The 12,733-nt window shown below is 39.2% G+C and overlaps 1 protein-coding gene across 1 annotated transcript in view; it reads left to right on the forward strand.

Moving 5' to 3' along the window:
- BBS7 (Bardet-Biedl syndrome 7) overlaps nt 1-12,733 on the forward strand; it is a 47,501-nt gene that overhangs the window by 26,817 nt on the left and 7,951 nt on the right. Inside the window, exons 14-15 of the mRNA XM_032858393.1 lie at nt 2,702-2,841; nt 4,473-4,637. Of these exons, the coding sequence (XP_032714284.1) occupies nt 2,702-2,841; nt 4,473-4,637 (305 nt within the window). The remainder of the gene's footprint in view (nt 1-2,701; nt 2,842-4,472; nt 4,638-12,733) is intronic.

A 12,733-nucleotide genomic window follows, 5' to 3' on the forward strand; every position in this document is an offset into this window, starting at 1 on the left:
CGGCCTAGGTGCCCTGCATGACATTTTTATGTAGGGAAAAATTCTATTAAATTACTTTTTCTATTTAAAAATTGGTGTTGACACCCAATTTTTAAATAGAAATTGGCATCTATCTGAAAGAAAATTAAGTAGATTTGGCATCTATCTGAAAGAAAATTAAGTAGATTCTTAACTTAATACCATTTATAAAAAATAAATTCAGATGAGTTAAGTGCCTAATTATTTTTAAAAATGAAATTTAGTTGTCTTCTAGGTAATGGGTAAATATAAAAAAAAATACAAAGATTGCCTATAACTTTATTAATCAACAAAAAAGACTACCCAGTAAGGAAAGTAGACAAAGAAGATGGATAGACAGTTCATACAAGGAGTCAAAATAGCTAAGAAATATTAAAAGAAAATATTCTACCTTATTGTTAGGGAAATTCAAATGAAAATAAACAAAAAACCATTTTCTGGATCTAGCAGATTGGCAAAAAACTTTAAAAAGCAACATCACCAGATGGCAGGGTTGAGAAAAAGGACACTCTCAATCATAGCTGAAGAAAATAAAAATTGTTATAGCCACTTTGGAAAAATAGGCAATAGTCCCATTTGGAGGAATCTATTTTATAGCAATAAAATTACAGTATTATACACACAGATATGTACTTAATTAACTGCGGCATTGTTTGTAGAGGCAGAAAAGTGGAACCAGAGTGAATATTTAATAATTAAATGGTTGAGTAAATAGTTGTTTATATTTTCCATGGAATATAGCACAGCTGCAATAAAAAATTCACTGATCTATTCCTGTTAACATGGAGTGAATTCCATGAAAAACAAAATGTGGATAAAATCCTTATATATGTAAGAAAGGTATGAAAAGAAACACACCTGTCTGGTCTGATAGATTATGCAGTAGGGGGAGAGCATGGGTGGGATGTGAGTGGGTGGGATGTGATGAGATTAGGAAAAGCAAAGGGAAAAAAGTGATTATTAGAAATAAAAACAAAGATGTCTATAATATAAATAGAATTTATTCATATGATATTATACTTTGGTTTTTTGTACATCTGCATAGAGGAATGTATGAAGGCATGACTACAAAATAGCAATAATGATCATCTCTGGGTGGCAGGATTTTGGGTGACTTATATGTTCATCCTAATTTTTCTTTATTTATATATATATATACATATATATATATATTTTTTTTTTTTTTAAGATTTTATTTATTTGACAGAGATCACAAGTAGGCAGAGAGGTAGGCAGAGAGAGATTGGAGGAAGCAGGCTCTCTGCAGAGCAGAGAGGCCGATGCGGGGCTCGATCCCAGGACCCTGGGATCATGACCTGAGCTGAAGGCAGAGGCTTTAACCCACTGAGCCACCCAGGCGCCCCTTTATTTATATTTTTAATAATGAATATGAATTGTTATATTCAAAGAAAGCAATATGATTTTTTATAGTGGAAAAAATTACGTGCCAGTGTAGACTTACCTTTTAAAAAGAAACCCTGAAATATAGCTGTATCAGATGTATTTTTTATTTCTTGTCTGTATTTTCATTTTTTATCTTTTTATCTTTCCTCTTTTCATTTAGAGCAATATTTGCAGTGTAACATTTGCAAAAAACCTTGGTTTAAACTTTTATTTATGTTCCCCATTGAGGTAAAACATTGATTCGCTGCCATGCCACCCCCCCCCAAACTGCAACATGCTAAGAAAACTATGAATTAAAATATCAGCTAGGTTAGAGAAGTTACTGTTATAATACAAGTACTACAGTCTATCTCATGAATGTGAATTGAGAGGAGTGGAAAGTAGGCCAGGAGGGAGAAGCTGGACAGCTTTCCAACTCCTTTAAGATTAGCTCTTCACAGTTTAATGAATTATTATTTTCTGGTAAGTGTTTTGAATTCTCAGGATATCCAACCAGGTATATTTAAAATAGCTCAAAAGAATTTCCTAATCCAAATACATAATAATTAGATGGTATGTACTTCTCTATTTTCATAGAAAATTAAGAATTAAGTTCTTGGTAACATTTTTTCTGTCAATAGATTTTTTTTTCTTAAACATTTTGAGAGAAAGAGAGAGAGCAGAGCGATGGGAGGGACAGAGGAAGAAGCAGACTCCCCATGAAGCAGGAAGCCCAACAGGGGGCTCAATCACAGGACCTTGAGATCCTGACCTGAGCTGAAGCAGACACTTAACCAACTGAGCCACCAGGCGCCCCTCTGTCAATAGATTTTTATAACAATAAGTATGTTGTAATTCCCTCATGTGAAATGAAGTATTCCATTTAAGTTTTAGTTATTTGAAAAACTCACTTATCCCCTCAACAAAAATGTAAATTTTAACCATTTTTTATGTGAATCTTATGAAATATATTATATACCTTTGTTTTTAGATGTGGGTAGTATGTGAGAATCTGTTTTTTGGAATGGCATAGCACTGCTAAGTGTTTACAAATCACCTAAATGTATGTGGTGGGGATAATTTTTATAAAGTTTGCTTTTGACAGCCAAAATCTTTTAAATTTTTCCTTTACTCTAGGTAAAAAGTAGTTGTTTAATAGAATGTCATTATTTACTTCAGAATATTACAGAGGATATTAAGGTCTAATTACTTAATTACTTATGTTGAGCATTTTAAAGATAACATTTAAGTTATGCTGCTAGATTATTTTTATTTTCTTTGCTCTTTTGTGTTAAATCAGATTCGTTCAATTGAAGGCCAGTATGGCACACTTCAAGCATATGTGACTCCAAGGATTCAACCTAAAACCTGTCAGGTCCGCCAATACCTTATCAAACCCCTTTCACTTCATCAAAGAACTCACTTTATTGATCATGACAGGTAGGACAAAGGAGGAAGGAATTTATTTTTTAGGATATTCTGTAATGCAAATAAACTTCCTTCTGATTTTTACAGTATAAATTCCAGTAGCTGTTTATACATTTTAAAAATTAAATATTTAAACAGTATGGATTCATATTTTTTAATATAAGATTGGTCTTCTTTTAAACGTTGGTTTGAGTTGAACTTTGCTATTTTTCTCATATATTACCATTCTGCTATCAGTAGAGTAATAGCTCTCTCCCCCAAACACCTATGATGAATAAATATGATTTAGAATTCGAGTTGCTCTGTGAATGGGATCTTATAATATTAGCCTCAAACATTACATTTGCTTTCTATTTCACCTCAGGGATTATTGGTAAAGCAGTTGGTTGTGATAGTCTCTTATTTCTGACTGCTTTTTCAATTTAAGCATCCTCCTGTTGGTAGTTTTTCATTTTCTTTCCTAAAGATGAGAGGGCATGGGCTTAAATGAAAAAGAGAAAGAAATAACCATTACTAAATACTTTTCTCTCAGCTGTACATTGTGCTAGGTGCATAGGCAGTATCATTTAAGTTTGACAGTAAGCAAGACAGGTAGTAATGTCTCCAATTTACAAATGAGAAATGGAGTCTTGGAAAAGTAAGTTGCTGACAGGAAACAGTTATTATGATTAGAGGCCAAACTCCATATTTTTTCCTATTGCAGTTTGTAATTTTAAAGATATGTAATTTAAATAAGATGTAAGGGAAAAATATTCCTAAGGAAGATTTTTGGAAAACATTAAATAGATGCTCTTTGCAGTATCTTCCTGTTTTAAAGTCTAAATTGTTGTTAGTGAAGGTAGCATGCATGGTGTGCTGGAAAGAACAGCAAACTAGGAATAAAGAGACTAAGATTATAATCTTTTATCTAATGTTCCTCTTTGGCATTGGGAATAGCATTTAATCTCTTTGGGTTATAGTTTACTTATCTGCAAATGAAAGTGCTGGTCTGGCTGATATCACAAGCCCCTTCTAGTTCTTAGATTCCTTAATCCTGTATCCTCTTAAAATTCCTGAATCTTTAATCCCTTAAACTTTGCATTTTCTTAACTGTTTATAATTATCCAATTGATTTAGTTTAAATTTATTTTACAGCCTTTTGTGTATATGTGCATATGTTTGTGTGTGAATTTGCAAAACAGAAAGTATTATTCCATATCCCTGCAAGTTGCAGGTATTTTTCTCTAACTTGTCCAATGGCTCAGAGCTAGTAAACAGCTACTAAATAATGGAGCAAGGTTTCAAATCCATGCGTATTTTACTTGAAAGCCCAATTCCTTGCCTTCACATTATGCTGATTCTTTCCTTCAGGAAATTGTGTAAGTGGTTTTATATAAATTTGTGGTTTATATAGATGAACTTTTAAACAATGAAGTCTACCTGAATAAACTGAATTTTATTTGTAAAGCTATTATGTTAATTGAATATTAAAAGCACAGATGTGAACATTCCTTTTTCCATGAAATTTTCCATGAAATTCTTCGTGGATACTTTAATATTTGTTTAACCACTGTTGCAGAATTCTGTTTGTTCATGTGTTGTGTACATAAATTACATCCGTTTAGTCCCACACACAAATGTGTACCTCCACTATTAAATTACAGACCCATGAATACACTGACTTTAACGGGCCAGTTCAGTTTTGCTGAAGTTCACTCCTGGGTGGTGTTTTGCCTGCCTGAAGTTCCTGAAAAACCTCCAGCAGGAGAATGTGTGACATTTTACTTTCAGAACACCTTCCTGGATACACAACTTGAAAGTACCTACAGGTAAATAAAACTTATTATTGGTTCACAAATGTTTTTATATAAATGGAGCTTCTAATTTTTCATTTAAGGCAGAAATAACTTCAGAATAATGTGATTGAAAACCTATACTGCCCAAGAGAATCTTAGAAAAACAAATTGAATTAATGAGCTTAAAAAATGATTGAATAAAGATGAGTATGAAAGATCAGTCTTTCCTATTCCCCACAATAACCAGTTAGAAAATAAATTTGAAAAGACCCTTCCAGAGTAGCAATAATAACAAAATATCCATATAAAAATCTGTCGGAATATTCATTAGAAATATGCAGAACTTACTTACATGAAGAAAACTTTAAAATTTTATTGACATAAAAGACTTAAGTGGAGTAATATATTCTATAGTCATCAATATGAAGACCATTGTAAACATGGCATTCCTTCCCAAATTGTTTCAAACATTTATCCTAATTCCAATAAAATTTATTTCCAATAAAATTCCAGTTGAATTTCTTAATGCAAAAATAGGAAATGGCTCAAAACTTGAGAGTTAAGAACATACAGGACTTTGAAGCTATCATGTTAAAAGGTGAAGGTCATATTTTTCTACACTCTTAAGCTCCTATTTGCAGTCCTGCCCCTTCACTGTCACTACTCACTCATCTCCCATAGGCTTCCATAATTTCTGTTTCTAAATAGAGTAGAGGCTAAATTTTCCTTCTCTTTGTTCCTATCTCTGAATGTGAAATGACCTACTTCTTGGGTAAGGCTAATTTTTCTGTCTGCTCTTTGAACTTGTACCCTCATGTTTTCTTTTTTTAAGATTTTGAGAGAGAGAGGGCCTGTGTGCAAGAGACCGTGGGTGGGGAGAGTGGGAGGCAGACTCCCCACTGAGCAAGGAGCCCCATGTAGGGCTCGATCCCAGGACCCCGGGATCATGACCTGAGCCAAAGGCAGACACTTAACCAACTGAACCAGCTAGGTGCCCCATTTTTGTTTTTGTTTTTGTCTGGTGGTCAGCAAAGCGAAGTTTATTGAGCAATAGTACAAAGCTCCCAAAGAGGGAGGGGACCTAGAGGGTTACCCTCATGCTTCTTTACCTCTGAAGAGGTAACCCTAACTTATGTTAGGGGAAAAGGGCAATGACATCATAGCTACTTCCTGCTGGTTAGGGGCTGGTTGGAGAGTGGCAGTCAGGGTTCCTCTTGTCCTGATCTATCGAGGGGTCCCCTATAGATACCGGTTCAACCTCCATGTGAGGCTCCCTGTAAAGCAGGTTAGGGCATTTAAAAGGCAAGGCTCAAAGCACAGTGCAAGACTGAGTACAGCACGGTTTCTGTGAGACATAGAGAATATAGGAAGAGTAACATTTTCTGTGTCTTGTCGCTTCAAGACTAGTTTGAGGTCCTCTCTAGGTTCACAAATGGATTGTTTAAGGCCAAGTTGGGGACCAGGGTTTGACTCTGGAATGGTGAACTCAGGCTTCAAATTCAGGCACTGTGCTGTTGGCCTTCCCAGACAGACTCTAACAAGCACTTCGTAGCTTCGGGAATCAAGAGAGTGGGCAGCCACCATTGCCCCTAAGACATGCCAGGGAGCCGCAAGCGATCAGATTCAACTCTTTGCTTAAATATCCCATTTGCTGTTGAGCTAGCTCCCTGGCACCCAAGGCCATTCCCTTTAAAGCTGGGGTACTGAGCAAGGCCTTCTTGAGATTTTTAAAAGTTTTTTCTAACTCTGGATCCCACATTAATAGATGTGTACCAGCCATCTGGGTGTCCTTGGTCAACCGATAGACCAATAGAAGAATTTCCTATTTCTCCATATCCTGGTATCTACAAGCAACAATGTCCTCTTATACCCAAAAATCCTTTCCGTCATGGGAAAGTTGAGGGTGTCCTTAAGGTGTATGGGGCTGACAACTGCTTTTAAGGCCTGACCCACTTCAGCCTGAGTTCCCCAAACCTGGCAATTAATATCAGGTTCTAATAAAGAGAGGCAATTGCTAGTTTGTCCAGGGGCTATCAATATGCGTTAAAATCTCTACCTGAGAGAAGTGTGGAACTCTCAGGTATTAAGAATGAGAGAAAAGTACAGCTCCCCAGGTGTATCCCAGATGACAAAATTTGACTATGGGTCGCCCAGAGACATCCTTAATGACAACACAGTGGTTGGACAGTTGGCCCAGGGCAGAGAGTAGAATAGAAAAGGTGCTCCAGTATCAAGAAGGAAATTGACTTGTTTTCCTTCTGTTTCCAGAATTACCTGAGGCTCTGGGTTCCCTATGCTGAACTGCTTCGGTGGAGCCACCATGTAGAGCCCTAGTCCCCATCATTCCCAATCAGAGGTGCTGGCCACCTGACCTCTTGCAGATTGAGGTCCCTAAGGGCATTCAGATTTCCAGTGACCCCCTCCACAAGGGCCTTGGTTTTTGCCAAGAGGGGGTGCGGCGGCCACAGAGATCGCATTTGGTGCCAGAGCCTTGGGAGGCCAAGATGGAAATGGCATGCAAGGCTGCAACCAAAGACTCAATACTTCCTCTTTAGCTTCTCTTCCTTACTCTCCCATTGGGGACCAGGGTTTGACTCTGGAATGGTCCCAGTTGTAAAAGTCCTGCTGATTAGAGCTCATTAGAGCTCTTCTAGTGTCCCTTGGGGCCAAGAGCCAACTTACACAGTTTTTTTCTGAATATTTGGGGCCGATTGGGTCTTTAAGAATGGTCTCGGCCTCAGGAGAATGGGGTGGGGGGGAGATAGCTATCTACTTAATGAGAGCCTCAACCTTTCTAAGAAAGCTATTGGTCTTTTCTTCCTGAGTTTGGGTTGACAGCATCATGTTTACCAACAGATTCAAATAACCTTTACCAGAGATTTCAAAAGCTATCTTAACAGTTACCCATGAAAACTTTTAAGATTAACTATTTTTTACCAGCAGACCCAAATATCCTTAAAAGCACAAACCTAACCAATGCTTTAGCAATTTATTCTTGGAAAAGATGTAAGTGTAACCCTATTTATCACCCAAGCAAAACTTTCTTAACAATAACCCATGAAAACTTTGCGATAGACAGGATTAACTGCCATTTTAACACAAGTTTATTTGACCCTCAACACATGTAGAAAGAATTGTTCTCAGCTCTAAACCTTGTCAGCTCAACAAAGGAGCAGATGCCATGTTTTTTCCACCAAAGTGGAAATACACAGTCCATGACAGGCTGGAGAAGACAGAGAATTTCCCCAAAACAAACGGAGTTTCAGCAGCTACTTGGGGATATTCCTCAAAGTCTCAGTCCTGAGGTAGACTAACCACAGTTGGCTCCAGTTATAGCCATTAACCGTGGGAAATGAATGAGGAAGAAGCCTCCATGGACTGCTCAATCCCTCTATAGTGTGGGCTTGGAAGTGATTGTGATACTAGTTTCCAAGGGGATTGTTAGGATCCTAACTGGGGTCTTGAGAGGATCCCAGTTGGTCTTGAGGAGTTACAGCCTGCGCTCCAGTTGGAAACTTAACCTGTCTTTGATACTGGTATCTTTCAGGAGTGGCCAGAACCTGATGTTTTTCTGCTTTGGAGAGGGTCTGACTTACATCCAAGTCTGGAAAACAAACCCCCTGCTTTGTCTCAGGTCTTATAGTGGCACCTCCCCTTGGTCCCCCTTTAAAAGAGTACTACATCTTCTTGCAGAGTACAAAGCCCTCCAGCATCTGCAGGGGTTCCAGGATAGGGTGGGACAGGTAAGGGGACCCAGTCTTACCTTAGGAAGGATGGAGCCAGGGGTGAGGATTGCCCTGTGGACTCCATTTGCCTGTCTGCTTTTGATGTGGGTGTGATGTTCTTTTGTTCCTTCCCCCAGTGGTACAGTGTGGAAGAGAGAAAAGTAGGGTGGCTGGGAACAGTCCTACACTGCTAAGTTCAGAAGAAAAAGAGCCACTTTCCCCACCCCTAACCCTATTCCTTTTAAAATCTGGAAGGTGGTGTCCCTCAGGTGGCCATGTCTCATTCTCCAACTTGTATCATGGCCATGCCCCAGAACAAAAGAAAATGAGTTGCTTTAGCTCAGTTGCAACCAGGAAGGCATCCAAGTAAACGATATTGAACTATTTATGGGTCTGATACTCTTCCTATAGCCTATAATGCCAGGAAGGGACTCCAAAGGAGTAAGGGTCTTGGTCAGGGAACTACACATCTACAAGAAGAGAGGAAAAGGCATCCCTTACCTCGGTTTCTTAGAGTTGATCAGGGAGACTTGGGAAGAAAGAAAAAGGCATCCCTCACCTTAGTTCCTCCTCATCTTTTCTTGATGTGTGGCTGTAGCTGCTCAGGCGACTGACAACCAGAGTCACTATCCTCTCTTCGAGGTACTGCCAGTGGTTGCACTTGGTCCTACCTCCAGAGAGTGACCCTGGTTTCCCAACGCTTAGGGGTCCCTTAAAAGTCAGTGGATACACTAGATTTCTTTTAGTAGAGTTCTGTCTGGCATAGCCACTTAATCATCTTTTAGTAGAATTGTTCTGGCGTGCGGAGAGGGGAAGTCCACCTGGGATAAGCCCCAGTGGAACTGTAAAGTTGGGAGATGTCTTAGATCTTAGTTCTTTACCGTGCTTGGCCATCCTTCACATAGATGGTATAGCCAGTCTGAAGGGTGTCCTAGTAATGCCAAGGATAGGAAGAGTCAGAAACAGGAGACTGTTTCTCACTGTAACAGGGAACAGAGTAAGATCCCTTGGAGGCCACCCAAACCACTCCAGGCGACCATCCTGAGCTTTTCCACTCGTTCTCTTAGGGGAGGAATCAGTTGACAAATAGTAGAGAGGTTTCTCTCTGGATGCCTGGATGGGCAAGTAAGGAACCAGGTCCCTCTGAGAATCTTTGAGTATCCAAAGATAGCCTTGGTCAGGCCCTTCAGTTACTGCGAGGTTTTCCCTAGGTTCCTTACATCTGATCTGTCCCCAAATGAGTTCCGAGCCCTTACCAAACCAACATTCCCAGCTTCTGTTGGGGATCAGTTGGAAGAAAAGAGCCTAGAGAGCCTGTCTCCCAAGACTGAGAATGGCAGCTGCGCTAACGCTCTTAGATGGCTGATGGGTGCCCATTGTTTCAACAAACAAAATGGGGGTTGGGCGTGGAGAGAGAGACTTGCTGCCCACTACTCACGGTTAGTTGTCCATAGTGATGGTGGAGACCCTAGATGAGCTCCCATAAATGTTACAGGATTTTTTTCTCTGTTGGTGCCCGCAGTTCTTGGTCACCCTGCTTCAAAGAATGAAGAGGTAGACCAGACCAAGAGTGGTGGTAAACAAAGCAAAGTTTATTGAATCATAGCAAAGTGATAGTACAAAATTCCCCAAGGAGGGAGAGGATCCAAGAAGGTTACCACCAGATTTTCTGAGTCTAGGGGTATAAAAACCCCTTGGGCTTGTTGAGACAGGCTGTTTTAATCTGATTAACCATCCCTGTGCCTGTCATCCAATCAGGTTTTTGTCACCTATCAAATGGGAAAGGGTGGAGGGTTCCTTCCAGGGTGGTGCAAAATCTTTTTAAGGGTGGTTTCTCCTTGGGGATGGGGAGGCGGAGCTTGTCCCTGCCTGCCTTCCAGCTATCCTTCATCAACAGTAAACCTCACACCTTAAACATAGCAGACAATTCACCATGCTCCTGGAATATTCTGTATTATTATAATAGCATACCTTTGCTCTTTCCCATTCTCTGTCTTTAAATATTCTTTCCTTACAGTCAAAACTAGGGATGCCTGGGTGGCTCAGTCCATTAAGCGTCTGCCTTTGGCTCAGGTCATGACCTCGGGCTCTTAGGATCGAGTCCAGCATCGGGCTCCTTGCTCAGCAGAGAGCATTCTTCTCTCTGTCTGCTGATCCCCCTGCTTGTGCTCTCTCTTGTGCTCTCTCTCTCTCTCGCACACACAAATTTTAAAAACTCTTAAAAAAATAAAGCTATATTTTTTCTTTTCTTTTCTTTTCTTTTTTTTCTTTCTGAACCTCTTTTTATCCCCTTTCTTCCCCCTCACGATTTGGGATCTCTTCTGATTTGGTTAAAGCATATTTTCCTGGGGTCTTTGCCACCCTTTTAGTATTTTACTTGCTCCTTCATATACTCTTATCTGGACAAAATGACAAGGCGGAAAAATTCACCACAAAAAAAAGAACAAGAGGCAATACTAAAGGCTAGGGATGTAATCCATACAGACATTGGTAATATGTCAGATCTAGAGTTCAGAATGACGATTCTCAAGATTCTAGCCGGGCTCGAAAAAGGCATGGAAGATATTAGAGAAAACCTCTCGGGACATATAAAAGCCCTTTCTGGAGAAATAAAAGACATAAAATCTAACCAAGTTGAAATCAAAAAAGCTATTAATGAGGTGCAATCAAAAATGGAGGCTCTCACTGCTAGGATAAATGAGGCAGAAGAAAGAATTAGCGATATAGAAGACCAAATGACAGAGAATAAAGAAGCTGAGCAAAAGAGGGACAAACAGCTACTGGACCATGAGGGCAGAATTTGAGAGATAAGTGACACCATAAGACGAAACAACATTAGAATAATTGGGATTCCAGAAGAAGAAGAAAGAGAGAGGGGAGCAGAAGGTATATTGGAGAGAATTATTGGAGAGAATTTCCCCAGTATGGCAAAGGGAACAAGCATCAAAATCCAGGAGGTGTAGAGAACCCCCCTCAAAATCAATAAGAATAGTTCCACACCCTGTCACCTAATAGTAAAATTTACAAGTCTCTTTACAAAGAGAAAATCCTGAAAGCAGCCCGGGAAAAGAAGTCTGTAACATACAATGGTAAAAATATTAGCTTGGCAGCAGACTTATCCACAGAGACCTGGCAGGCCAGAAAGAGCTGGCATGATATATTCAGAGCACTAAACGAGGAAAAACATGCAGCCAAGAATACTATATCCAGCTAGGCTATCATTGAAAATAGAAGGAGAGATTAAAAGCTTCCAGGACAACAAAAACTGAAAGAATTTGCAAACACCAAACCAGCTCTACAGGAAATATTGAAAGGGGTCCTCTAAGCAAAGAGAGAGCCTAAAAGTAGTAGATCAGAAAGGAACAGAGACAATATACAGTAACAGTCACCTTACAGGCAATACAATGGCACTAAATTAATATCTCTCAATAGTTACCCTGAATGTAAATGGGCTGAATGCCCCAATCAAAAGACACAGGGCATCAGAATGGATAAAAAACCAAAACCCATCTATATGTTGCCTACAGGAAACTCATTTTAAACCCGAAGACACCTCCAGATTTAAAGTGAGGGGGTGGAAAAGAATTTACCATGCTAATGGACATCAGAAGAAAGCAGGAGTGGCAATCCTTATATCAGATCAATTATATTTTAAGCCAAAGACTATAATAAGTATGATATAGTGAGGAAGGACATTATATTATACTCAAAGGATCTGTCCAACAAGAAGATCTAACAATTTTAAATATCTATGCCCCTAACGTGGGAGCAGCCAACTATATAAACCAATTAATAACAAAATCAAAGAAACACATCAACAATAATACAATAATAGTAGGGGACTTTAACACTCCCCTCACTGAAATGGACAGATCATCCAAGCAAAAGATCAACAAGGAAATAAAGGCCTTGAATGACACACTGGACCAGATGGACATCACAACTGTATTCAGAACATTTCATCCCAAAGCAACAGAATACACATTCTTCTCTAGTGCACATGGAACATTCTCCAGAATAGATCACATCCTGGGTCCTAAATCAGATCTCAACCAATATCAAAAGATTGGGATCATTCCCTGCATATTTTCAGACCACAATGCTCTGAAGCTAGAACTCAATCACAAGAGGAAATTTGGAAAGAACCCAAATACATGGAGACTAAACAGCATCCTTCTAAAGAATGAATGGGTCAACAAGGAAATTAAAGAAGAATTGAAAAAATTCATGGAAACAAATGATAATGAAAACACAACGGTTCAAAATCCGTGGGACACAACAAAGGCAGTCCTGAAAGGAAAATATATAGTGGTACAAGCCTTTCTCAAGAAACAAGAAAGGTCTCAGGTACACAACCTAACCCTACACCTAAAGGAGCTGGAGAAAGAACAAGAAAGTAACCCT

Source organism: Lontra canadensis, unplaced genomic scaffold, assembly GCF_010015895.1.
Source record: "Lontra canadensis isolate GAN:19392208 unplaced genomic scaffold, GSC_riverotter_1.0 scaffold1, whole genome shotgun sequence".
NCBI classification, from domain to species: domain Eukaryota; kingdom Metazoa; phylum Chordata; class Mammalia; order Carnivora; family Mustelidae; genus Lontra; species Lontra canadensis.